Raw genomic sequence first — 25,136 nt, 5'->3', positions numbered from 1 at the left:
GAGTCAGAGACATGGTTGCAGACTGATTTTGGACTAAAGAAGTCGGAGTCGTAGGTCGAAGGTTTTAAATTCCAAAAGACTGCACCTCCCTTTCCCTCTCCCTTGCTAACTCCCAAAACCGACGGCGACGCTCAAACTCTTGGGACTTTTTGGTATGTTATCTACTCATGATACTGAATAACTTGGTATAGGAGCAGGTTTTTTTTTTTTAATTTTAATGTTGGGGTCATGACCTAATTTGACTGGATTAGAGTCAGAATGGGACAAATTTAGGGATTCAGAAGTCGGAGTCGAAGGCCCTGAAAGTCCTGGAATTAGAGTCATTCATTCTCCCTCCAACTCCGCATTGCTGCAATAATCCCTTGAAGTGTTCAGAATTTCGCCGGATTGGAGCACAAAAATTAGATAGAGCTAGAAAAAATTAAGAAATTTCACGACCATTTTTTGCAAAACTGATTTTTTTTCTAAAGTTGTTGCTGCACCAAAGCACAGAAATAATTAAGGGGGAAGGAAAACTCACCCTCTGAAGGTAGTTAGCTATTTCGTGCAACGGCCAGTCATCTAAGATCCGGCCGTTCACATCCGCGATCTCGTCCGCATCGTCTGGAGGGACGGAAGGGCCTTCTCCCTCCCCCTCCCCACAGCTGTCCGGAGAACAACCTGAAAGGAGAAAAAATTCCTGTTTAATCCCCAAGTAGGTTTTATGCATAACAATAACAACAAAATGCCTGTAAGTTAATTGATTTCATCTCAATTAAAATAATAACGGCGATGCAAAATGAATTAACTTATGGTTGTGAAAGAAATTGTTACATGATAATAACCAATCATGCATCCTTTTCAAGTAAAATAACCTTAATTACGATGTTGAGAAGAAACAAAAGTCCTTATCTCGGAGGACGTTTTTGCTACTTAAGTAATCATAAGTTATCATTATTGAAAATTAATTATTAGCAAGATGTATATTACTCTCTATTTTTGAGGATTATTAATTGTCAGTGCTAAAACGAGCTTTAAAAAGCTCTTGGCAAACATACGCCTTCTTGGCGAATTTTGTTGTTGTAACGTGGTGAAATTTTTAAAGGAAACTTGCCAAAAGAGTTATACCTTCATTTTGCATTTGAGCCACGACTTAATTTGCTTGGGAACTAACGGGAGCTGAGCTCCAGCACTTCTTTTCAATTTAATGTAAATTGTAACCTTTGAGATGAAATTCTGCCTATTAGGAACAAAAATAAGGTCTGGGGACTATAAAGTTCTTTAATTCCTTTTACTAGAAATTAAGAAAAAGAAAATCCATTACGGGGGGACGAGGGCAAATGATTTATGTGCCAAAAAACATGTTTCACTGTGGCTATTCAATTGCTACTTATTTAAATACCAGAAAACCACCCATCAAAGTATGACGGGTGAAAATTGCTTTTTCATTTGAATGAAGCAACTGCCTGTTAGTGGATATTCTGATCGTTGAAATTTTGGGTAGCATAATTTTGGGCAATTGTTCCTTTCTGGCAAAATCATCGAGGTCGAAGTACAGGAACTCTTTTTAGTGCCGATAAATTGGCAACAGTTGGGGGGAAAAAAAAAACCTATCAGGAATCTCAGCTATTTTCTCTGCAAAATTCAATAAACATTCTCAATTGTAAAGTAATTTATGTTTACCTATAACTTCAATGATGGTGACGTCAGAGCGTTACTCGATCAGTGATTTTGGCTGTTATGTATACAAGGATCTCCCATTATTACGTTATTCGCGTGGTTCTCTGCTTAGTAGCAGTCACAAAGAAAATCCAAACCATGTATTTACAATATTTTTGCAGTTATATGTTCAAATAATACCAACTTTATTATTTCTGTGCCATACACTTCCACTGCATCTTGAAGTGTCTGAAGTGTCATGATTTATTTGGATCATGTGTTTTGTGCAAAGCGGAGATTAATGATCATGACGGAAACAGCAGTAATTTTTCCTGGCCTTTTAATCTTAAAAAAGAGATATCCGAGAACACATTAATCTTATTTGATCCCCTTATGAATAAAAACTCATCCTTGAGTTTGCTTTCTGTGTTTTATCAGGAGCAGTGGATAAATTTCAAACTTTCTGTGCCAGTAACGGTCCTAGTTCATGTGACGCGATTTATTTTATCGGGACCCTCATTTTATAAAAGAAAACAAAATATTTACAAACTGTACATTAATTATAAATAAAATGTATTATTTCTGATTAATGTATGACGAATTCATCTATTTATTGATTAATTGAAGTACACAATACATCTTTTCTTAGTAAAATCCTGCATATTCATTATAATACGAATCTCTTAGAGAAGCCAATATTACGGACCGCGGAGTACTAGAAAAAGAGAGAGAAAGAATAAATGCTCTAAAAGCTTTAACTTTTGAAAGTTAAGGCTTTATAGTTTCAAGAGAAAAGTAAATTTTGATTACGTTATGCATTTTTCTTTGATATACACTGCGCTGCAAAAGTTTAGACAATGACGTTCTTCAGCTATAGAATTTAGAATTGCGATAGTAGAAATACAAAAGTCTGCAAACATATTCAAAAACTCTTTTGGAATACTATAACCAAAATACAATTGTTTGATATGCTTTAACAATACTGTTTTGGATTAAAATAGAAATTTGCTTGTTGCAAAAGTTTAGACACTATTACGAGTTTCTGTGATTTTTTTTTCGTGCATGCATATTTAAAAGAGATGACATCACAGACCTCTTGTACTTAAGGTCATCGAACGATAACACTTGGTAGTCGAGATGCTGCGAGCTGAGCAGATTAAAGCAGATGAGGTAACTAAGATTTGGCAATTGAAAGCTGAAGGTAAGCTTGTTTCTGAAATTTCGGCTATTATTAATAGATCAAAGAAATCTATTTATCGAGTTTTATCAAGTCACTGCAATTATAAAGCAAAACGCAGATCTGGGAGGCCGCGTGTGACGAATAAACGGGATGATCGTCAGATCCAAAGACTAGCAAGTACCCAACAAATGACTGTTCGTGAAGTTCAAAACTCCTTGGGGCTTTCGGTATCAAAGGATACGATTCGTAGACGAATTTTGGAAACAGGGACAATGGTTCACTGCAAAATGAAAAAGAAACCAGCTCTAAACCCACATTATAAATCACAACGCATGTTGTGGGCTCGAAATCATGTGTCATATGGATCGAAATGGATATCAGTAATATTTAACGACGAAAAAAAGTGGAATCTGGATGATCCAGATGGTTGGACATCGTACTGGCATGACTTACAGAAGGAACCCAGATGTTTTTTTAGTCGCCGACAAGGTGGTGGCTCTGTGATGGTTTGGGCAGCGTTTTGCTACAATGGACAAGTGTCTTTGACCTTCCTTTACCAGTGATCGCCAAACATCACAGCATTACACTAAGACACTAGAGGATAATCTCCTATCATTTTCTGAGCTTATAGGGGGCCCTCAGTGGGAATTTCAGCAAGACAATGCTTCGATTCACACCGCAGGAAACACAAAATCTTGGTTAAATTCAAATAATATAAAAGTTCTCAATTGGCCAGCTTGTAGCCCAGACCTCAACCCTATGAAGAATCTTTGGGGCATCATGTGTCGCAAAGTTTACAGCAATGGTAGACAATACACTTCTGTATCGGAACTTTAGAGATCTATTAAGGAAGTATGGTACGAAATTGAGTCTCAAACCATGCAAGATTTAGTTTCTTCGATGGAAACTCGTATTTATGAATAAAGAAGAATGGATGCACAAGCAGTTTTTAAAACTGTTTCATTTTAATTTTTATTTCGTTTGTGTCTAAGCTTTTGAGACAATGTTAATTTTTTGTTACAATATAAAAATTTGTAAAATGCACAAGCAGAGCCGCGCCAACTCTGATCGGCGCCGTCGTGCAAATGTCTTTTGAGCGCCTTTATGCTCTGGCGGTCGGGGAAAATATAATAACAACTGGAAAGAGGTTTTGTAAACAAATATATAATGGAAAAAATACGTTTGTCATTTAATTTATTTAAAAAATAATGTGTGAATATTTAATTTTAAAATATGGTGTACGTTTTTACTTCATATCTCGAAATTATTTAGAGTTCAGCATCTCCTTTGATATGCTAATAATGCATTTTGGAAAAAGAAAAATGTTTGAAATATCAAAGTTAACGCCAAATAATTATATAAAATATAACGTTAATACAAAGTTAAGTGTGAGTATTTAATCTCTAAATGATAAATAATTAATAAAGCAGTTATGCCTGTCAAAATGTGACAACAGGAGCAGTGGTGCAACTAGAAAATATTTTTAGGAAGGCACATTGAAAGAAAATTCTCTTTTAAAATTTTTGAAATTTGTAGTTTTAAAAAGGCAATTTTAGATGGTCTTTGGTGGTGTTATGGGGGAAAACGGTACAAGGGGCTCCGGGGAAATTTGTTGAAGTTGAAGCATTAAAACGCGATTATAGGCCATATTTATTGACGTTAGAATAAGAAATGGGGGAAACTCTGGGATTCTACCAGATTTTTTTTTTTTTTTGTAAAACAGATAGAAATCAATTCCTCCTCCCTCCGCCAATTTTTTGAAATTGAACTTCCAAAAACGCAAATGTAGACAACTTTGAAGATTTTTACGGGAAGGAGATTTTGGATCTCCCCCCTGGGAAAAATTTTCAAAATTAAATCCCTAAAAACTTAAGCAATATTTTATGATATTAGGAGAAGAAGTTCAGATGCTAGTTCACTTAAATTTTACGTAAGTCATGTTTTAAAAACCTGAATTTTAATGATATTAAAGGAAGGCTGTTCAAAAGCCCTTGCTCGAATGTTTTCTGAAATTGAAAACTTAAAAAACGCGATTGTAAGACCATATTTGGTAACATTAGGGCAGCAATCTTTCGAAATTGAAGATCCAAAAACGCAATTTTGGGTGATTTTCGAACGCAGTTTCAAGCGATGTTGTTTGGTATTCGAGGACTTTCCCTGGAAATTTTGCGAAATTGAAGACCTGGAAACGAAATTTGAGATGCTCCGTAATGCTTTTGGCGGTGAGAGAGGGAGAGAGTCGGAGGAGTAGCATTTTGAAGACAGTCTTACTTTCAGACGAACTGGAAAAAAGAAAATTAATAAGAAAAAAGAAAAGAAATAGGGCGGAGTAGCTAAACAATTTAGCTGTACTGTGTTGAAAATTTTTAATTCAAAGATTTCTTTTGGAAAGAAACTTAAGTTTTTCCCCAACATCATTATTTTTTTTTCTTATCAAAATCACTTTGTTTTCCTAAGATGCGCTTTTTTTCTCTTCAATAATAAAGAATATTTTAGAAAAACATTTAATTCAGCATTCTGGAAGTGAATAAATTATAATACAACATATTTACTGCAAGAACCAAAATGGGGGATAGCAAATTTCCTGCGCTTCGTATTAGCCCGGTCAATTTAGACATAAAAATAGTGATCAAATAACAAAAATTCCGGGAAAGCTAAATTTTTGTAGGGACCTTGGGCTTACTATTACAAATAAGGTGCCAAAAGTCCCCATCGATCCCATGTGCGCTAAAAAAGTTATTCGGGGTCAAAGGTCAAAATTTTAGATTTTTTGGATTTTTCTCAAAAACGGTAAGTTTTATCGAAAAGTACCGCACACCAAAGTTGTAGATCTCAAAATTCTCTGTAAAAATGGTCCTTATGATTTTTTTCTCCAAGACCAAACCTTCCCAGATATTGCGTACTCTCAAAAGACAGCCAGTCATTTACAGAATCCCCTCTACTTGCATGGCCTTGAATAACATCTGGCTATTCTAGTCCGTGTGGCATCGTTCACGTACCCAAAGGGGCCGGACCTACTAAGGGCATGGGCGCACCCCTCAATATCGCGGAGCCCCCCCTAAAAAGCAAGAGCCCCCCTCAAAAAACTGAGAAAAATACCCCTCAAAACAGCCCCCCTTTAAATGTGTTTTGAGCTCTCAAACTGTAACCACATTTCATACAATAAAACATAGTTTGGCTGGCGAGTCGCATTATTATCTTGACTTCTGACAATGTTTGGCCTTAGTGATACATTGTAAGTAAGAATTCTGGATTCTAATCTGACTCTAAGAAATCCATCTCTCTTGGTTAGACAACAAACTGTGTTTGACGCTTCTTTGTCTAATTTTACGCATCGTCTCACTGCTTTAGTATAACATAAGGTATTGGAAATCATATAATTCAGTAGTTACGCCCTCAAGCACCATTTCTTTTGAAGTTTTATCTGATTTTCCTTTTTTAAGAAGATTATCCGAGTTTTCCCACTTCTGCTTATCAAAAAACTCAAGTTCAAATCTGAAATTGTAAATTTTCGCTATACAATCGAATTTTTTAAACTTGCCATCGTACTATGTTTAGAACATCAGCTCTTGTTCTGCAAACTGGTAACTTTGAGAATCTAAAAAATATAACACTAGGCATTGCGGATGACCATCATCAGAGAACTTGTTTCAAGACGGATTACGACGATCAGTTCGAAGATGGACAATGAACATGTATAATTCAGATTTCAATTTTGAAGCAGAGAGACTGCTATTAGCTCATCGATAAGCAGAACTGGTAAAACTCGGCAGCTCCCTCTTTCAAAAAGGGGACTTCCGATAAAACTTTGAAAGAAATTGCTTGGTGGCGTACCTACTGAGCAGTATGGTTTTCAAAACTTCACGTTATACTAAAGCAGCGAGACGATAGGTAAAATAAGAAAAAGAAGTGTCAGATGCTCAAAACCTCACATGTCATACTAATGCAGTGAGACGATAGGTAAAATAAGAAAAATAAATGTCAGGTACAGTTTGCTGCCTAACCAAAAGGGATTATATAAATGGATGATATAAATGGATTTATTCGAGTCAGATTAGAATCTAGAAATATTAAGCCACAATACCATCAAGCCACAATTTCAATCAAGACTGAAAATTATGAGAAGTAAAATAGTTCAACTCGCATGCCAAACTTATGTTTTATTGTAATCAATGTGGTTACAGTTTGAGGGCTCAAAACCCATTAAAATTTCTTTAGCAACGTCTTTTGTTTCAAAGGGTGACTGATGTGGGCTGTTGCAAGCCACATTATTTTAAAATTTTTATACTTAAAATTTGTTCTCTATCATAGGTAAATTTGACATTTTGAGCCTAAGTTATCTGCTAAGTGGATAATTAAATTTTTTTTAACTAGATAAGAAATGCTTTCACTACTTATTTTTTTTCGTATCTATGTAAGAATTAATTAATATGAAAGCAAACTTTTACAAATCATAACTTCTAATATTTTTTTCTCTAAGTACGGATCCACACGATGCTATTCAATTCTGACTATATTGGTCAAATTCAAGACTCAACGCATGTGTGGAACTTTAAAATACAGTTTATTATTAAAATGATTTTATGCAATGTGTAATCTACACAAAAAGCCTACTCTTAAGAGCGATAACATCAAATTTCTCAAATTTTGATATTTGATGAAATTATTATAGCTTTTTCCAGTTTTTATGCATTAATGGTGAATTTCGAGGCGCGAGCGACACCTCAAGATATTTTTTGCGGTCGAAATCCTTTTGTTGAACCAAATATCTCTACAAAGGGCAACTTTTTCGGGCTATTAGCGTTTATCAGATTTTGATTTTTTTCAATCCTCCCTAATGAGCATGGTCAGTACTTCAAAAGTAAGTAGTCCACCTCGAACAAGAGCAAGATTAAGGGAATCTGAATCCAGCTTTTGTTGTAAAAAACACTTATATTGCTTATTTTGTGGCGAGGAAGCGGATGAAAAGGCTGAGAAGAACAAAACGCAGAATTATCGCAGAAAAATTTATAAAGTTTCCACATTTACATTCAAAGAATCCCTTTTAAAATTAGTTAAAGATCGTTCTGAGGTGTGTCAAAAGTTGCTCTTGCACGTTTTAATTTTGAGTATGATTTAGTCGCTGCTTTATGAATTTTTCTTTCATTATTCTGTGTTTCTTCTTCTCAGCCTCCTCATCCGCTTTACAGCCACAAAATAAGCAGTGTTTTTAAAACCAAAAGCTGGATCCAAATTCACTTAATCGCGCTACAGTACGAGAAGGACTTATTTTTGAAGTACTGGCCTTTTTATCCTCACGTTGCTGCAGAGATTGAATTTTTCCGGGTGTATGATTTTCTGCAATCCACGCGAATTGTAACGGACTTTTGACTTCTTAAATAATCAGCATTCTTATAACTTCTCACGAGACTTGCATCGATTAAAGTTGGCATTCCATAACTGCCCAACACAACAGTTTCACCTTCAGTCAAAAGTTTATTGCAAATAAAGCGAAATTGTTACATTTTTCTTAAATATTAATTAGCTCAAACAACAGTAGACGCTTGTGATAAATACGTTTATTCACTCGAACTGCACGTTTAACTCTAAAAGAAGCAGGTACGTCAGGGGTGCCCTCCCCCCCCCCTAGGAGGGGTCATGGCCCAGACTGCGCCATCGAAATTTTTAGGGGGATTGTTTTGAGGAGTATTTTTCATTAGGGGGGAGGCATGCTTTTGGGGGGGGGGGATTTCCGCAAAAATGAGGGGGGTGCGCCTTTGCTCTTAGTGGGTTAGGCACCTCTGGGTACGTGAACGATGCCACACGGACTAGAATAGCCAGATGTTATTCAAGGCCACGCGAGTAGAGGGGATTCTGTAAATGACTGGCTGTGTTTTGAGAGTACGCAATATCTGGGAAGGATTGGTCTTTGAGAAAAAAATCATAAGGACCATTTTTATAGAGAATTTCGAGATCTACAACTTTGGTCTGCGGTACTTTTCGATAAAACTTACTGTTTTTGAGAAAAATCCAAAAAACCTAAAATTTTGACCTTTGACCCCGAATAACTTTTTTAGCGCACATGGGATCGATGGGGACTTTTGGCAACTTATTTGTAATGGTAAGCCCAAGGTCCCTATAAAAATTTAGCTTTCCCGGAATTTTTGTTATTTCAATTGTCTAAATTGACCGGACTAGTATGCTCAATCTCGGGAAATTATAGACGTATCGAAGTAACATTCACGGCTCCACATGTGAAGAAAAATGCTCATGTATGAATAAATTAGCATCATGTATTTTCAGTGTAAAAGATTGCGCTTTTGAATCGCATGTTTGGACACAACAAAGCAATATTTTTCCTTTTAGAAAGACAGCGAAAAGGATTGTTTGTTTTAATGAGCAGTATAATTTCACCATCACTATTAGATATAATGAAAAGTTCAATTTTATTTCTTTGGTTGGAGATTTTTTCCACTCATTTGGAGCATTTTTGATTGTAGAGCTAGGCGCCTTTTTGGCTCTGGCGCCGTCGTGCCTCGCACGACCTTGCACATAGGGACGGCGCGGCCCTGTGCACAAGTCAACTTTTCATTGCTATAAATATTATATAGTATGCATAGCACCTTAGACTAAAGTAGTCTTAGGAAAACTGAATAAATAAATTTCGAAATCTGTGAATTTGCTCATTGTCTAAACTTTTGCGTCGCACTGTAGCTATTATCCATTTCATTGCAATTTTCAAAAATAAGAAATTATATTGGAAAATGGATTTAACCATACTGGTTTCTGGAAGACTAAGCAAATTATTGAAATTAGTTGATAGTTTTACTATTTCAAGTTCCATACAGTAACGGACAAAGAAAATGCATCATTTGAAAAAATCACATTTTAAAGAACTTCTCGAGAAATAAGAGAACAATTGTTCGGTAACTTTTGTCACATAAAAGGTACCGTATGCTTCAGGCGACAAGTTTAAATCAAAACTATGTCACCCTTAAATTTAGGTGACCAGCAGCAAATTTAAGGAGCCAAAATGTTTTTTTGATTAATCTGGAACCTAGCTGGAAATGAGTTGTAAATTTCAGCAATTTGTTAACTTACTTTGTGCAATTAGTTTATAGATTTTGGTGAAAGTATCATTTATATTTACGAAGATATAACATTTCTTTCCAAAATATCAATTTTGTTTGCATGTTTTTGACTTATAACATGCAGAGTTTTCCGTCCTGGCTTCCCAAACTTTAAGTAAACTTGACAGCATGCATGAGAATCATTATACTGAAATTTGAGACAAAATTTTTGAAAAATGTAATGAAATATGAACATGTAAAACAATTAATTACTCTCACTACGCAAGCGTGAAAGACAGCAATTTATAACTTACAAAATTTCTTGGGGAATAGATTTGGCCACTTATAAAGCAATATCAGTTGAATATCATGAAAACTTAAAAAGATATCTGCGATCTAATGAGCGCATTTCAATTATTCTCGGATAGGCGACAAATGAATGGTAAGGGATCACTCACATATTTGCAACACTTTCCTGCAGCCTTTCGGTGTGTTTTGTGACAAAACAGGCTAAAGGGCGATCCCTTACGATCCGTCGCCTATCCAAAAAAAAAAAAAAAAAAAAAAATTAAAAAAAAAAACATGCAAAACAGGTGCTAGATGCATATTAAGTTGAAAGCGTGATTGTTATTTAGGTACTTATTGGGAAGAAAGAAGCAAAAATGGTGAAAGTCTTCACGAATATGTATCCGGAACTACCGATTTTTATGAGTCCGAATAGGGAAGTTTTCGATTTTTCAATTTTATTTTTATATGATAGAGTAATATGTATGAACATCATAGGTGAAAAAAGTTTCGCGATACGATAAGTAGTTTTTTTTAATTAATTTTTAAAGTGCAAGCGATTGTGACGTCAAATGGCACAGGAAGTGACTTCATGCACTCTTCCGCCGCGGGAGAAGCCGAATTACGTGCAGTTGGCTTCGAAGATGAAACGTAAGGCTTATCTCCTCGCATTTAACTCCTCGCGTTTCTGGAACATTAAACCTCTCATCCTCTCGGAAATATTCGAATACCATCATTGATGTTACTTGAGGAAGATTATTAGATTGTGTTTTAACGAATCCGGCCCCCATAGTGTGTTCAAAAGGATTATTGAATTTCTAAAAAATAAAAATATCAGTGCGCTCAAAATGTCCGTAGCGAAAACATGGGATCTTCGGCCCTGTGACGTAAGCTCGTGACGTTTCAGAAAAGCGCACTTTTGCGCGTGGATTTTAAAAAATTCATTAAAAATCAATCACGGTGTTTTAAAATTCGGCGATGGTGAATTTTTTTGTTTTGAAGGTCAATTAACAATATCCAGTAGTCAAAATATGAACATTTAATGCGTTGCAACTTCCTTAAAACGCTTTCCTTCACTGTCAAAAATCATCTGCTTAGAAATAAAAACATTTATCTTATCATTTTTTTCAAGCAGTTTTGACTTGGAAATAAAAGTCAAATTTAAATTCAAGTAAGCAGACCATCTCAAAAAGAACGCATGCGCAGAAAAGAAAACGGGAGTTGAATTTCTCTTTTCAGCATACGAACACAAAAATATATTAGCAGTTTGCACTTCGAACCAGAGGAACTAACACCGCGAATTTAGGCTACACTGTAAAAAAAAATCCTAAACGTTACTGGTTATTTCCGTGGAATGTTGCGGGATTTCATGTGTTTTCACCTATTTTCCCGTAAAATCAAGCATCTTCGCAAAAACGTTTTCTGAATTGCTTCAAGTTGCACAAATGCACACTCCTCACTCATGTGAAAAATATCTTTAGCTACCAGTTTAAAGATTAAATGAGTGTATTTATTTATTGTATCGCCTTTAGCTTAATTACTGTCCATCCAGGCTGACAAAGCTCTCAATGGGAGTTAATAAGTCTCTGGACAAGACAAGAATTGTAAGCCAGAGAGACGCTTGGTTCGTACTTGCAATTCTGCATCAGCGCTTTGGCCATGGTTGCATGCTTCCAGAGCTTTCTTAGTATCTCGGGAAGGTTCTAATCAATTGTATTAACCCTGCCGAATTCCATTCATAGCCTGTAGACTGGCTTTAACCGGCGAGATCTCCATGTTCTTCAGAAAGATTCAAAAATGAGAACATGTCGAATTGGTACGAGAATACGAATTTCTCAAAAATAAGCACATGTTGTACCATTCGTGAGTAGAACAGCATTTCAAAAATGAGAACATGATGAATCGTTTTTGAGAAGAGGGTATATTTCAAAAGTAAGAACTCTTACTTTTCAATTCTAAGCCAGATTGTTTCGGAGCCATTTTGAGTAAGTGATGTTCTCGAAAATAAGCGATTTTGTCCCAATTCTGAGAAAACTTTTAACAGTCTTGGTTCTGGGACCCATATAACGACTGCATTGACTGTAATTTCAATAGGTGTCAGTCACTCGATATATTTTGTGCCGACCAGTAGTAAATCCCTCAAAGCTATAGCAAGTCGTTCATACACAAAAATAGTTTCTAACTGGGATGCTTGACTGAATTGCTTTGACGTCTTTTACGAAATATAAATTTCAGTATTTACAATCATACAATTCATCAATATAAAATATTAATTATTTTTTTGGCCTAATTACAATTTGTTTTCGAAAAAAAAAAAATAAAAGAGTTCGAAATTGAGAATTTCTCCCAACATCAGAATTTTCCATCACGTTATTGCGGTCTTTTTTCCATTAAGTAATAAACCTACCATTATGCAGAACCTATTTTTCGACCAGGATGCGCCATTTTGGAACAAAGGGCGATTTTAATACGGACAGAGCAGATATTTTTAGTAGATAGCGATTTACCGGAAGGTGGAAAATGCATCAAAATATTTCTCTTTTATCAAGTTTACCGAGCGTGCAACCGGATATTTTATTTTCATTATTTTTCAAAGTTTGACACGCCGGAAGTTGTTCTTACCCACAGCTTCCTAGTCGAAGAGTCGTGCGTTAAACGGGTGGATCGATGTTGCTCGCAAGCCCTAGCGGCAGCACCACTCGACAGGTGAGGTAAATAGTTAATTGATCTCGCTGGCTGTAACTGTAACGGAGCTGCAAGCATTTTACTCCGTCCACTTCCGATAAATGAAATGCAGAAAACCGGAAAGCGCCGAAGGTGTTTTATGTATTCTGCGGCCATTGCGTTTTAAACAGTTGCAATAAGTATTGATTAAAATCCCTTAAGCGGTTGTAAAGTTAGAAATTATATATCTGGTGCTCCGACCTGAAAAATTAAAAAAAAAAAAAAAAAAAAAGGAAAATGCAATGAGGTTTTCGTTGCTTTCATTTTGAAAGTTTCATGAACATACTACAGTTAAAAATGACGTCTATGAGTTTCAATAGCTTTCATTTTATTATTGTATAAAGATTATTCTTCCAAAAAATAAAAACAAAGAGTTTAAACTCTACAATTCCTTCAAGAGTTACAAAAGATAATTGTTTTCGATGATACTTTCAAATTTTTTCTGTTTCCTACCACACATGCATTGACTCTTTTGCACCCCTAGTGTCTTTAAGCGGAAACTTCTGCAGTATGAAAATGATTAATTTGTTGCAATCTGGCTAATTTTGGTTTTTGTTCCATTAATCTTCATCTAAAATTATCGTATTAACTTAACCTGTAAATTGTTTCTTGTAATGAATATACAACCCTCCAACATTCGTATGATGTATATGGTCCCTGGATAACGTTTGCGATGGAATAAAAAGAAAATATAAGAAATTGGTAGAACATAGTAGGATTTTCTGTATGTTTCTTCGCTGGGTATATAACGTTGGACGTCTTGTGAATGAGGGAGAGAGGCAATTTTCGCTTTCTAACTGTTTAGTCTCGTTTTCCACTGCTGTCTGTAAATGTGTTAGCTCTTGTGCTGTGATTTTCGAATTGCTTCTTTTCACGTATTTTGGATTTAAATTTTTGGTGTACTGAGTAATGTACAGTGTTTAACGATATTCGATTAATTGCTGGATGTTTGCAATTGTTACCTGCTCTAATGTTAATATTTGTAAATAAATTCATTGTGTTTTTATCAAGATTGGAATCGTCATTTCGAAGAAAGTTTGAAGTTACACCGGACTCATAACAGTATACTCGTAATTTCATGTCCTCCATCTGACAGTGAATCAATTAACAGCTGGTATTCAGGAACAGCTCTAATTTTAGACAGAATAATCGAAGAAATATCCATGATACTTGCCTGTGAGTAGATCAAAATTATAATCTTTTGCTTCGCTTTTAACGACTTCTACTTCACTTCACATTCCTGGGTCCCCCGTCCCTACCACCGTTTGTGGTTTGAACAGTTGGATGGAATTCTGAAGACAGCTCTGATTTCTTGATATAGACCAGAAGCCGAGCAATCCCTGGTTCAGCACCCTCCAGAGGTATTGCTTCAATTGGAGGACTTCGTGACCACGAGCATATTTAACGCATTACAGTCACCATTAATGAAGACGGTGGATTTTTGACCGGCTAGGATCGACCCGGGGACCCTCCGGTCACTAGTCTGATGCCTTACCGACCAGGCTACCGCGTCCCGAATGACTTCTACTAGAGCAGTATATTAACTGAAATTTGTACAATACGCGCTGACGACCTTTTGCTACTAAAGTGGCTAAACTCCAGCACAAGCATTAGTGTAAAAAATAGAAAGATATTATGAACGTATTTTAACCCAAGTGTTGGCTTTAGGTTAGATATTCCCAGAGCCTAAAACTGCATTATGAGGAGTTATATTTTAGAAAAAATAGTCTCATTCCCCCTTTTTGGGTTTGAATATTACACTTTGACCCCACATCTTTGAGTGACTGACTCCCTCCAAAACCAGAAGCTCCATCCACCACTGACTGTACCTTCAATAATTGCCCCCTTAATAGTAAATTAAAAAGCTAACTTATATCATATCAGTTCGTAATTCTTGTTATAAAAAACGAATGCAAATATCTTTCTATAAAAAAAATCAATGTTTCGTCCTTGTTTTGAAATTGTTTTCCATTCTTTTTGGAAATATTTAATTAATCAAGTGCTTCAATTAATCTTTTAAACCTTATATAGCAAGCTGGCTCTTATATTACGCAATTCAAAGTTTAAACTTTATTCATTACTAATTCATTATTCAAATCTTTAGTGATTTTCAAGAGCATTTTTTACGGGCATTAACTACTTATATTCAGTTAAAATGGTTTAAAACAAGCTTAAGTTTTTCCGCACTGACTACACAGATCGCGAGCGAAATCAATCGTAGTTTTTAAAGCAACGATATACCTAATGAATCGTTTCCTCCTTTTACATATTCATGAAGAAATGATGTGAAAAGCTATTGCTTCACGTAGAGAGTTTCGGTTTACATAATTGCTCCACGTTTGGTTTTAATCCGGACGAAGAAGTAATTTTGAGCGAACTTTAATACGCATGAACTGATTACCTAACGCTAGAATAGATATTCAGGGAGCAATCACGATGAGGGTAACTAACTGTCCACTCAAACACAGAAACACTCAGGAAGATTCGAAATTGAAACCCAAATATCGATCAATTATAGAAAGGACAGAAAAATATCCACCACTTTGTTCTTGTCAGTTCTGAAGAGTGTAATTTTGTTTGTTTCTCCGCTTGTTATGTTCATTTGTCGTTATATTTGATACTAGCGGTGCCCGCACGGCTTTGCCCGTAGTAGAAAATTAAAAGGTCATTTGGTTATCTGTATATTTTCAAATAAAGGATGATGAATTTCTCGCCAATTTGCTATGTTAATTTGCTCGCCCATGTTACGGTAATTTGCTCGTCCACGTTATGATAATTTGTTCGTCCATGTTTTGATAATTTGCTCGGTAAAATGTTCTTAAAATTGGAATAGAAAAAGAACAAAATCGAATTTTCGAAAAATCGCTTCGAGGTGCATACCCCTAGCGACAAACTAATTTTGTACCAAATTTTATGAAAATCGGCCGAACGGTTTAGGCGCTATTGCGCGTCACTGAGATTTGGACAGATATCCCGACAGAGATCCAGACAAACAAGGTATGACGGGTGAAATTAGCTGCTACATTTGAACGAAGCAATTGCCTGTTTGGCACTCACCCCAGCGGATCAGCCTTAAACTCCAGTAGATAGCGTTAATTGCTAAACACTTTCTCGTTTCTTCATTCTCCTAAAATGAGTCTTACCAGTAAAACAGTTAAGTTACCGGATCCAGTTCAGCCTTGCCAAAAGAAAGCGTTTCCCTGCATGTCAAACATTACCAAAAAGTTTTTTCAAATTATCATGCCATGCCGCGAGTTTCAATGTTGGTGATGTCAGGAACGTTACTCGATCAGTGAATTGGCTATTTGATGATGCACACACGCGAACTGGGAAATAGTCTTCTATTTTTGTTGCATTCGGCAATGTGGACTCGAAATCGGACAAGTGTTAGTTTATTGGTGGAATTTCTACCTGAAAATTTAATAATCGTTTGTCTGAGAGCTAAAAATGATGCACAGAAATTTATTTTTATATTCATTTTGAAAACAAATGTTATATTTCAATTTACAAGACATAATTCCATAAATTAGTATAAGGGGAAAAATAAAATTAGGGATTCGTAAACCTGTCTTTGAACTGAAAACAGCCCAGACTTAGCGCCTAATATTCTTTTTGCGTTTTAACACCATCCGTGCGCACCATTTCCAACTGTACCGGATGAAAGTTACAGTGGTTACTCAACGTACATTTTTTTTCTTTGTTTTTGTTTGTCTGTAGTTGGTGTTCTGGTTCAAACAAAGTGGTTAGTTTTAAAATGTGGTTTAACAATGTAGTTTAACAATATTCTGTTAAAAATAATGCTAGTCAATACATTTTTCGTTTGCTTCAATCCTATAAGCGTGAAGCTATGGGCAAATATATTGCCGTGAGCAAATAAAGGGCAGTAACTGCAAATTTTTGTTTTTCATTTATTTATTTATTTATTTATTTATTTTTTTTTTTGCGTTTTTGTCATCTATTGTACGTTATCTTTATTGTACAAGCTCGCTTATTCAGTTTCCGCTGAAAAAAAGGCGCGAAAAAAAAGCGTTTAGTTCCATTGCTTAGTTCCTATTGTTAGTATTGAATCCACCACACATTTCTTCAAATATCTCGAAATTCATTATCTTCAAATATCGATTATCTTCAAATATCTTCTGCAGATACTGCCGTTTACCTGCACATGGCAGTATAGTTAAAATGGTTTTTGTACTGTACCTGTTTCCAAAAACTATATAGTAGTTTTTTAAAAATGTGGCTAGTTTTACTATACTTGCTGCAGACGTTTTGTTAAAAATTATATTTATAAACTAGCCCCTCTGTAAATTGGAAAAGTTTGAGTTTCTCTTCTGCTAAGAGAGAACCGTTTCACGTGCTCATGCGGTTGGAAAAAATGGACAATTTTGTTAGTTGCAATGCTGAAATCTTAACACTGTGTATGAGCTGTGTATAATCATGTACAATTTTGTAACTACTACGGAGCCCCGTGGGTCTTGAGGAAGATCTTGGTGGCCTGTTCGTTAAGACGTCGGACTCATAACCAAATTGTCCCGGGTTCGATGCCAGCCGGTCAAAAATACTCCGTCTATCTTATTACTAGGGTACTAGAAAATCGCCCGTCAAGGTATGACAGGTGAAAATTGCTTCTACATTTAAACGAAGCCATTGACTGTTTGGTGATATTTTGATAGTTGAAATTGTAACCCTAACACCAGTGTATGAACCCTCAACTCCCGTAGGTAGCGTTCATTATTGACACAGGAAATTTATCTCAAGGAATTTCTTTTTTGACTTCCTGTGACCTTTTTAGGTTGCTAGCCATTCCTTCACTTTTTCAATAAAAACACTAGAAGTAAACTGTAGTCTATGTAATGTGAAAATTATAGTAACAAATAGCAACGCGATCGAACTTCAAGGCATATCAAGAGAAGCGCGATAGCTCTTCATCGCTTTCAAATGGTACTAAAACTGAGCATCGAAAATTAACTAAAGGTGTTTCAGTCGCTTGCATACGGTTCATGTAATGTTTCCATCAAGTTGAATCGAATTTTTCGAATTTTCATAAGTTTCTAAGAAAACAAGCCTTCATATTCTTCCATCTGAATACATTGCATTGAAAAGTGGAACTTTTTTATGCTGGGCTTCAATTCTATCGTTCTCAATAAAAGCAGTAAAGCTCGCGCTTTGAAACGACCGACTTAATTCTTTAGACTTGAAATATGTCAGCAAATAAGCTAATATTTTTATGCAAAGAGTGTGTGCCAGAAATAAATGAATAAATAAAGAACAAGAAACAGCTTGAACTCAAGACTTCATCTTAAACAAGCATTTTACAATTCTGCCATTAGACTATTATTTTCGCGAATCCCCTAAGTATCTCTCGCGAACCACCGCACCGGTTGAGAAACGCTGAGTTACCAGATCCAGTTCAGCCTTGTCACAATAAAGCCTTTCTTTGCACGTTAACCATTACCAAAACATATTATCAAATGATCATGCCGTGGCGCGAGTTTCATTGTTGAAACACCCGCGTTACTCGATCATCGGCTGTTATATGAGGATGATCTGAACGCAACTTTCTTTCCGAATTAATGTTCCCAGCATGTTAACTCGATTTTACAAAAGTGTTGCCAGTCTGGAAATAGCTAAACAGAAAATAAATTGCTGCTGTCTCACTGTACCCACTCTCCCCCTATTTGTAAAGATAATGACTTTTTTTCTTCCAGGACAGGGATTCCCAAACTTTTGCGATTCGTAGCACCTTTGAAAAATTAAAACTTTCACACAGTACCCTGGTCCATCTTTTTTTATGAACACATATTGAATATTGATACCGTGGACACTTCACGGAACCCCACGCCTCTCTCTGCGGTACCCATTTTGGGAGCCTGTTCTAGAACAGAGAATATTTTTTTGTTCACCCGACCCCGTAGGAAGAATTTAATATTTATCGTGGTTTATCCACTTTCCCAAAAGAGAAATGTAGTGCCGAATTATTGGATAAATAAGGCTTCTGCTCCAATAAAATTATCTAATAACCTCAGCAAAATTCGAATTTGCATGCTCCAGATTACCGAACGTTTGAATGTTATTCCGGCAAGAAATGATAATAGATTCCAAGGGTTTTCTGGAGCATCTCCAAGATTGCCGTCGTCACTCTGACTGTTCTCGGTTACGGTTAAGGCCAAGCATCTTACAAGTAGCGGCGGAAGAAAAAAGGGCTGGAGACCGTGGAAAACTATCGACGCCCCTGTTTGAGCAGAGAAACATCGGAGTTGGCCGAATGCCAAGCACAGGCAGGAAATTCCATAGTTATGGGGGGGGAGTTAATTTGCTCGGTGGGATGTTTGTTGTGGAACGCGGAGATGAAAGTTTTATAACACGAATATTCATTCCACGTCTAGGAAAAGTTCGATACTGAGAAGGGCAGTACAATGGGAATGGAAAGCTCATTCCAAAATGAATCTTCATGATTCAGTTGTTCTAAAAGCGGTATTAAATTTCAATCAAAATTGAATTAAGAATTTGCAATTCAAATAAACTGTAGGAGGCGCTGCAGTCCCGGGTCAATGGCGGATGAAAGAGGTAAAACTATGACCGACCGACTTATGTAGGATACAGTGGCATAAGAAAGAGGGCGATCTCCGGTTACGGATCCCTCCCTTGAAGTTCAAAATAAATTCCTACAATGAAAATTATGTTTATAGATATTTGCTTCTATTTAAATGATAATTGTCATCAATTAATATTTTATCTATCAATGGGCTTTTTATGTAACATCAAAAGTAACTTCTGTCTGCTTCTATTTGCCATGTTAATACTAAGAGTTGGATACTTTTAGCCTGGACACCAACCTTGAGGATTTTCTTTCTACGCCAATGGTAAGATCTGCGCATCGTCTGCGTGAAGTTGAAATGTTATACTTCTTTGGCTAATTTCTTAAATCACTGCTAGGTGGCGTGTTTAAACTTTAGAACTGTGAATTGATGATTAATAAAACACACTTACAAGAGAAAAAAACTTTCTTTGAGCAAATGTCCTAAAAACAGTTTAAACGCAAAAAAAAATTTAAGAAGTGAACTGAAGACACATTATTCTTTTTGCAGTTAAAATCTACAGTATAAAATACTTTGTACAGATTAAACACAAGTTTTTTTGAGCAATCACGATTTACTTCTTGTTTTAACTTGGCCGTTGAATAACTTCGGCTTCCTTAGATTTTAATTTTTCTATGCTTATAATGCAGGCGTCCATGTTATTCGGGATCGAATTACTGTCTAACCACGGATTATATGGAAAGGTAAACATCCGGTTTACACGCGGAAATGGAAGCATCTATTAGTTTTCAGGGATGTCAGACTTTGCAGATGTATGTTAGCCTCTAAATTAAGCAGAGTCTCATTCAAATAAGCGGAGTACGCGCATAAAATTTTTAATTTTTCCCCTCATTCAGATGGAGTCGCCTTAACTGGATGTTTGCCAATTCCATACAATCCGTGGTCAAATAGTATTTATAAACAACCTTCTCTACTTTGTTGTTGTGTTGTTGTTGTTGTTACTTATGCCACTCGGAAACCCGAGTCCGGTCATCACCACACTAGAGTCAATGTCTGTGAACTGAAGAATGACGTCATCATGCATCGGCCGATCATCAGCCATATTACTATTTTACGGAAATCCTGTTACATATTAAATTTTTCATATCACCGCTTCTTTTAATCTCCAAGTATTTGATGTTTCAAAACAGAAAATCAAAGTTGGATTCAAAATCCGTAGTAAGCGATATTTTCCTAAAATTACAAAAAAAAAAAAAAAAAGTAAATTATTGAAAACTAGCAAAAATACCCGGCGTTGCCTGGGTCAGTAATAATTATGTGAAAAAATCGTTACTTGCTTTTGTTTTCTGTTTTAAGTGAAAGAATTTAAAACACATCTTTTTGACGTGATTAAAAATCGAGTTTCTTCCTTACCCATAAAACTAAAATAGCAATAAGTATAAAGAACAAAATAGTATTGCTTTAGAAACGAAAGCACTATATTTAAGCATATAACAAATTTCCAACACATGAAATTAATCTTCTCATGTTTAAAAAAAATTAATCTGTTGATACTTTTCTTTAGGGGCATTCCACGGTATTTTTGACATTTATGTAGAGTCCGTAACGTGACCTTTTTTGCCATAACTTTTTAATTTACTGTTTGATTAGCATATTATTTTATTTTGATCTTTTCCTACCAACACACCAGCTAATATTAAAATAATTTGCAAATCAAACGGTAAATTAAAAAGTTATGGTAAAAAAAGGTCACGTTACGGACTCTACATAATGTCAAAAATACCGTGGAATGCCCCTTTAACGTGAAGTCTAAAACCTTCTCTGTATGGCTAATGAAGTACGAAGTGATTAAAAAAAAAAGTATAAATTCCCCTTATACTTGCTTTAGTTATTTTGGGAAATTTCAATCATTGTGGGCTCTTGGTGCGATTTTACCGAATTTGCGAAAGTCGTTTTGGGGTACCTTCGATGATGCTCCCTCATTCTTTCCTTACTTTGTAAAACGATATGATATTAATTTTCGTTACAGAGATGTCGTCGCCAGATGCTGAGATACTTTTGGTCACCATAAAATGGCGCTAAACAGTTTCATCCGAAATGTTTCCAAAATAAGTAGTAAAATTTGGTGATTGTTTGAAATTGTGCAAAAAGGAAAATTAATGGAAGTTTTTGTGCTGTTTATGGATTTGCCTAATTTAGATGCTGGATTATTTAACACAGTAAAAAAAGTTTTTTGAAAATTCTTTGATTGGCGATATTTTGTTTACATGGTGAAAGCTGAGAAACATTATGACGTAGTCTTCGGCTTCAAAAAATAGCGACGTTGAAAAAACTGCCAACTGCATCAGCTACGGAAATCTTTCTGCAAAAATTTTGGCGATCTGCTGGTTGATTGGATAATGAGTAAGTGTTCCATCAGCATAAATAATAATAAAAACCATTAATTACATTAAAGTTCCGTTTAAGTGGAAAATAATCAGCCAAATCATGTATTATTTGCCAATCTTGTGCAAAAATCTTACTTCAAGATTTGACTTGAGAAAAGCCCTGAACAGTCACGTAAAGCAAAGATAGTCAACAATACAACAATTGTCGCTATCGACAGGGAGTTGAGATGATACACTAAATACTGTATTGAGTTGAGGGAAGCCTTCGAACATGGAACTAAAAAGCTCATAACTCGTTTTTTATTCTACTTAGAAACTTCGAACAGTGCCATCTTCAGCAGAAAAATCAGAGCTTTCGATGGACATATAATGTAAATATGTGCAAGTATTTTTTCATCCCAATATTAGAGAATTTATACAAAAATTGTGTTTTATAGCCCCCTAAGGGGGTTTTGCCCCCCATAACGGGACGAAAACTACCTTATGTGTTATTCTGATGCATAAGCTATACTATTGTAAAGTTTCATCAAAATCCGTTCAGTAGTTTTTGCGTGAAAGAGTAACAAACATCCATACATCCATACAGACAAACTTTCGCATACATAATAGTAGTAAGATTATTGAGTGATTTTCTTTGACGCAATTTTTAACTTGGCGAGAATTTTTGATGTTACTCTTTGCCTCAATTTTTAGCCTGAATTACATAGAAACTAATTTGGCAAATCTATGTACGTTTTTTCTATTAAATTTTTAACAAAACAATCAATAAAATGAGACTAAATTCTCCATTACAATGAAAAAATATCCACCAACCGCCAAAACCAATTCATTAAATAACATACAAAGTTGATTAAAATAATCCTGAGAACAAATAAACCAACATTAAAAAATCCATCAATAATAATCCGCCAAAAAGACTTTTATTATAGGTACGTCACTTGCTTTGAAATTTGTTTATTTTCTACCTTGGCGAAACAAGAAAATATCGTTTATGTTTGTTCCTCTTTTTCGAGTTTTACATTTCTATGAAACTTTTAATAATAATTAATGATGCAACTTTATGGCGGTATGTTTTTGTTATAGTGCGTCATTTGACACAGTATTGCTTTTCATGTCTTCACCTTCAACGTAGAATAAAATATTTGACCCTGAAAATTACTTTTCTTTTGAAGGAAGGTATTATGAACACTTAACTTTTCAAGAAAGGTAACAAGATTTACTTCTTTAAAATAAAAAGGTTGAATGTACAAGCAATTAAATCAAAAGCTAACATTTCTTATCTCTACATAGTATAAAATGAAGTTCCCAAAAAGCGTCTGTGTGTTTGAACTAGCAAAACTCGAGAACTACCCGGCCGATTTCACTGAAATTTTCACCGTTTGTTCCTTTAAGTCCTGAGAAGGTTTGCAGACCAGTTCGAATAAAATTCGATGAATAGTTCTTTTTTTTATTTCAATTTACGTCCAATTTTCACATAAATTCTCAAATATGGGGGTGAAAAATTACTTGCACATATTAATATTACATATCGTTAGAAAAGGTAGAATTTTCCGCGTTCTACGCAATTTGTTTCAATGCTCTGACTTTATTACGGCGGGAGTTATTTGCGTTTGTAGCTCAAATTATTTTAGGCTTAGCTGAAATTTAGGCATTTCTTTCTTCATTACATAAATCAATAAAATGTGAAGGAATTGTCCCACAGTTTTCTTTTTGACGCCATTGGAAAAAGCGAACTTTTTCACTCCAGATCTAACTCGACCTATGGTCGAAGAAATAAGCTTTTATCTCGAAAGGAAAAAAAGTTACAAGCCTTTTTAAATCAAGTTTAAAAAATCTCGATTCCATTCAAATTGTGAACCATTTTCATTCGCATTTTAATTCCTTAAACTTATTTTATTTTTTGTTTCCATGGTTACGCATTTTGAATCCACCTTTCAGGATTTAATTTCTTAGAAGTATTTTAATAGTCGTTATTATTTGGAGAAAAATTATGATGTTTTTTTAATTTATTTTTTACGCCTGATTGTTGAATATACGTCACTTGACACAATTTTTATTTTTAAGGTGGACCGGGCAAAGCCGGGCAACGCAGCTAGTTTTTATTAAGAGGAAATCGGAAAATCTTCAAATTTCAAAATTATAAGTATACTACATATATATTTGTACAGAAAATATATATCGTAAAGGTATGGCAGGTATTAGTGTAGCAGAAGTACAGTTTCAAAAGGCATATTTTTCATCTTGGCGATTATTTTTCATTTTATTTACTGTTGTCTTACTTGATTAAACTTAAAATGAAATTACTTTTTTTTTTGGCGATACCATGCATTATTTTGTTTATTAATTGACTTCTAATAAAAAAAACCATTAAATAAGACTAAATGTTGCGTTAAAATAAAAAGTAGTTCGCGCCTAATGATTGAATTAAGCTAATAAAAAGAAAATTGTCCGCCAAACAAAAAACAAGCTAAATGAAAACCGTGAATGGTTCTTCTGAAATAAATCGCCAACTAAATTAAACAAATTTTAAAGCTGTTTCTTCAGTGTCAGAAACTTACGTTTCCAAGACTTATTAGACGTAGCAACAGCAACAACTTTTCAAAATACAACAACAGGTTTCGTTAGCTAAAACTTTTTTTTATTTACTAAACTATAGAATTAAATTAGTTCAAAGACTGTTGGCTAGGGGGAAAATCAAAATTATACACATTGAGTGATAACATTGTTGATTGGCAAGTTTTACTTCTATATGAACACTTCAAAAATACTTACCCAAGTGGATAAGGTAGCAACTTTTGAATACCTAATACTGTAACTATACAAAACTACTACATTTCTTACATGCGGGATAAAGGTAAATTAACCCTCTCTGTCAGGATATTTTTTTGTTTAATGATGCGAGGAATTCAAAGATAATTTTCTATCGACGGTCAGTTTTTCTTGAGCCGCACTTGAAACTTTAGTATAGAAAATGCAATGTCCAGTTAACTATAATATAACAGGTAACACAGAATCACATTTTTTTTGTCATCATTATGTACTTGTACTTGAGGTAAAACATCAATAAGATGAGACAGATATTACCTACAGTGGCTCCCAAAAGTCTTCGTACACCTACGACTTTCAACGAAATAAGCCCCAATCCATTGGTTAGAATTAATATTTCAGAATAAGTATTTAATTATAAGATCTATGATCAATTTTTAACAAAACTACATGAAAGATTTTAAAAAAATATTAAAACTTAATTTTTTAAAAATCAAAAAACAAAAAGTGCCGGAAATTTTATCTCACAAAAGTCTTCGTACACTTTATGAAATGTCTATATATTATTGAA

The 25,136-nt window shown here is 35.0% G+C and overlaps 1 protein-coding gene across 1 annotated transcript in view; it reads right to left on the bottom strand.

The window, feature by feature from the left end:
- LOC129235251 (protein PALS1-like) overlaps positions 1 to 25,136 on the bottom strand; it is a 185,400-nt gene that overhangs the window by 144,802 nt on the left and 15,462 nt on the right. Inside the window, exon 2 of the mRNA XM_054868959.1 lies at positions 521 to 660. Coding sequence (XP_054724934.1) covers positions 521 to 660 — 140 coding nt within the window. The remainder of the gene's footprint in view (positions 1 to 520; positions 661 to 25,136) is intronic.

Source organism: Uloborus diversus, chromosome 2 (assembly GCF_026930045.1).
Source record: "Uloborus diversus isolate 005 chromosome 2, Udiv.v.3.1, whole genome shotgun sequence".
In the NCBI taxonomy this organism is placed as follows: Eukaryota; Metazoa; Arthropoda; class Arachnida; order Araneae; family Uloboridae; genus Uloborus; species Uloborus diversus.
The sequence above is the reverse complement of the archived record's forward strand: the minus strand, read 5'-3'. Positions and strand labels throughout refer to the sequence as shown.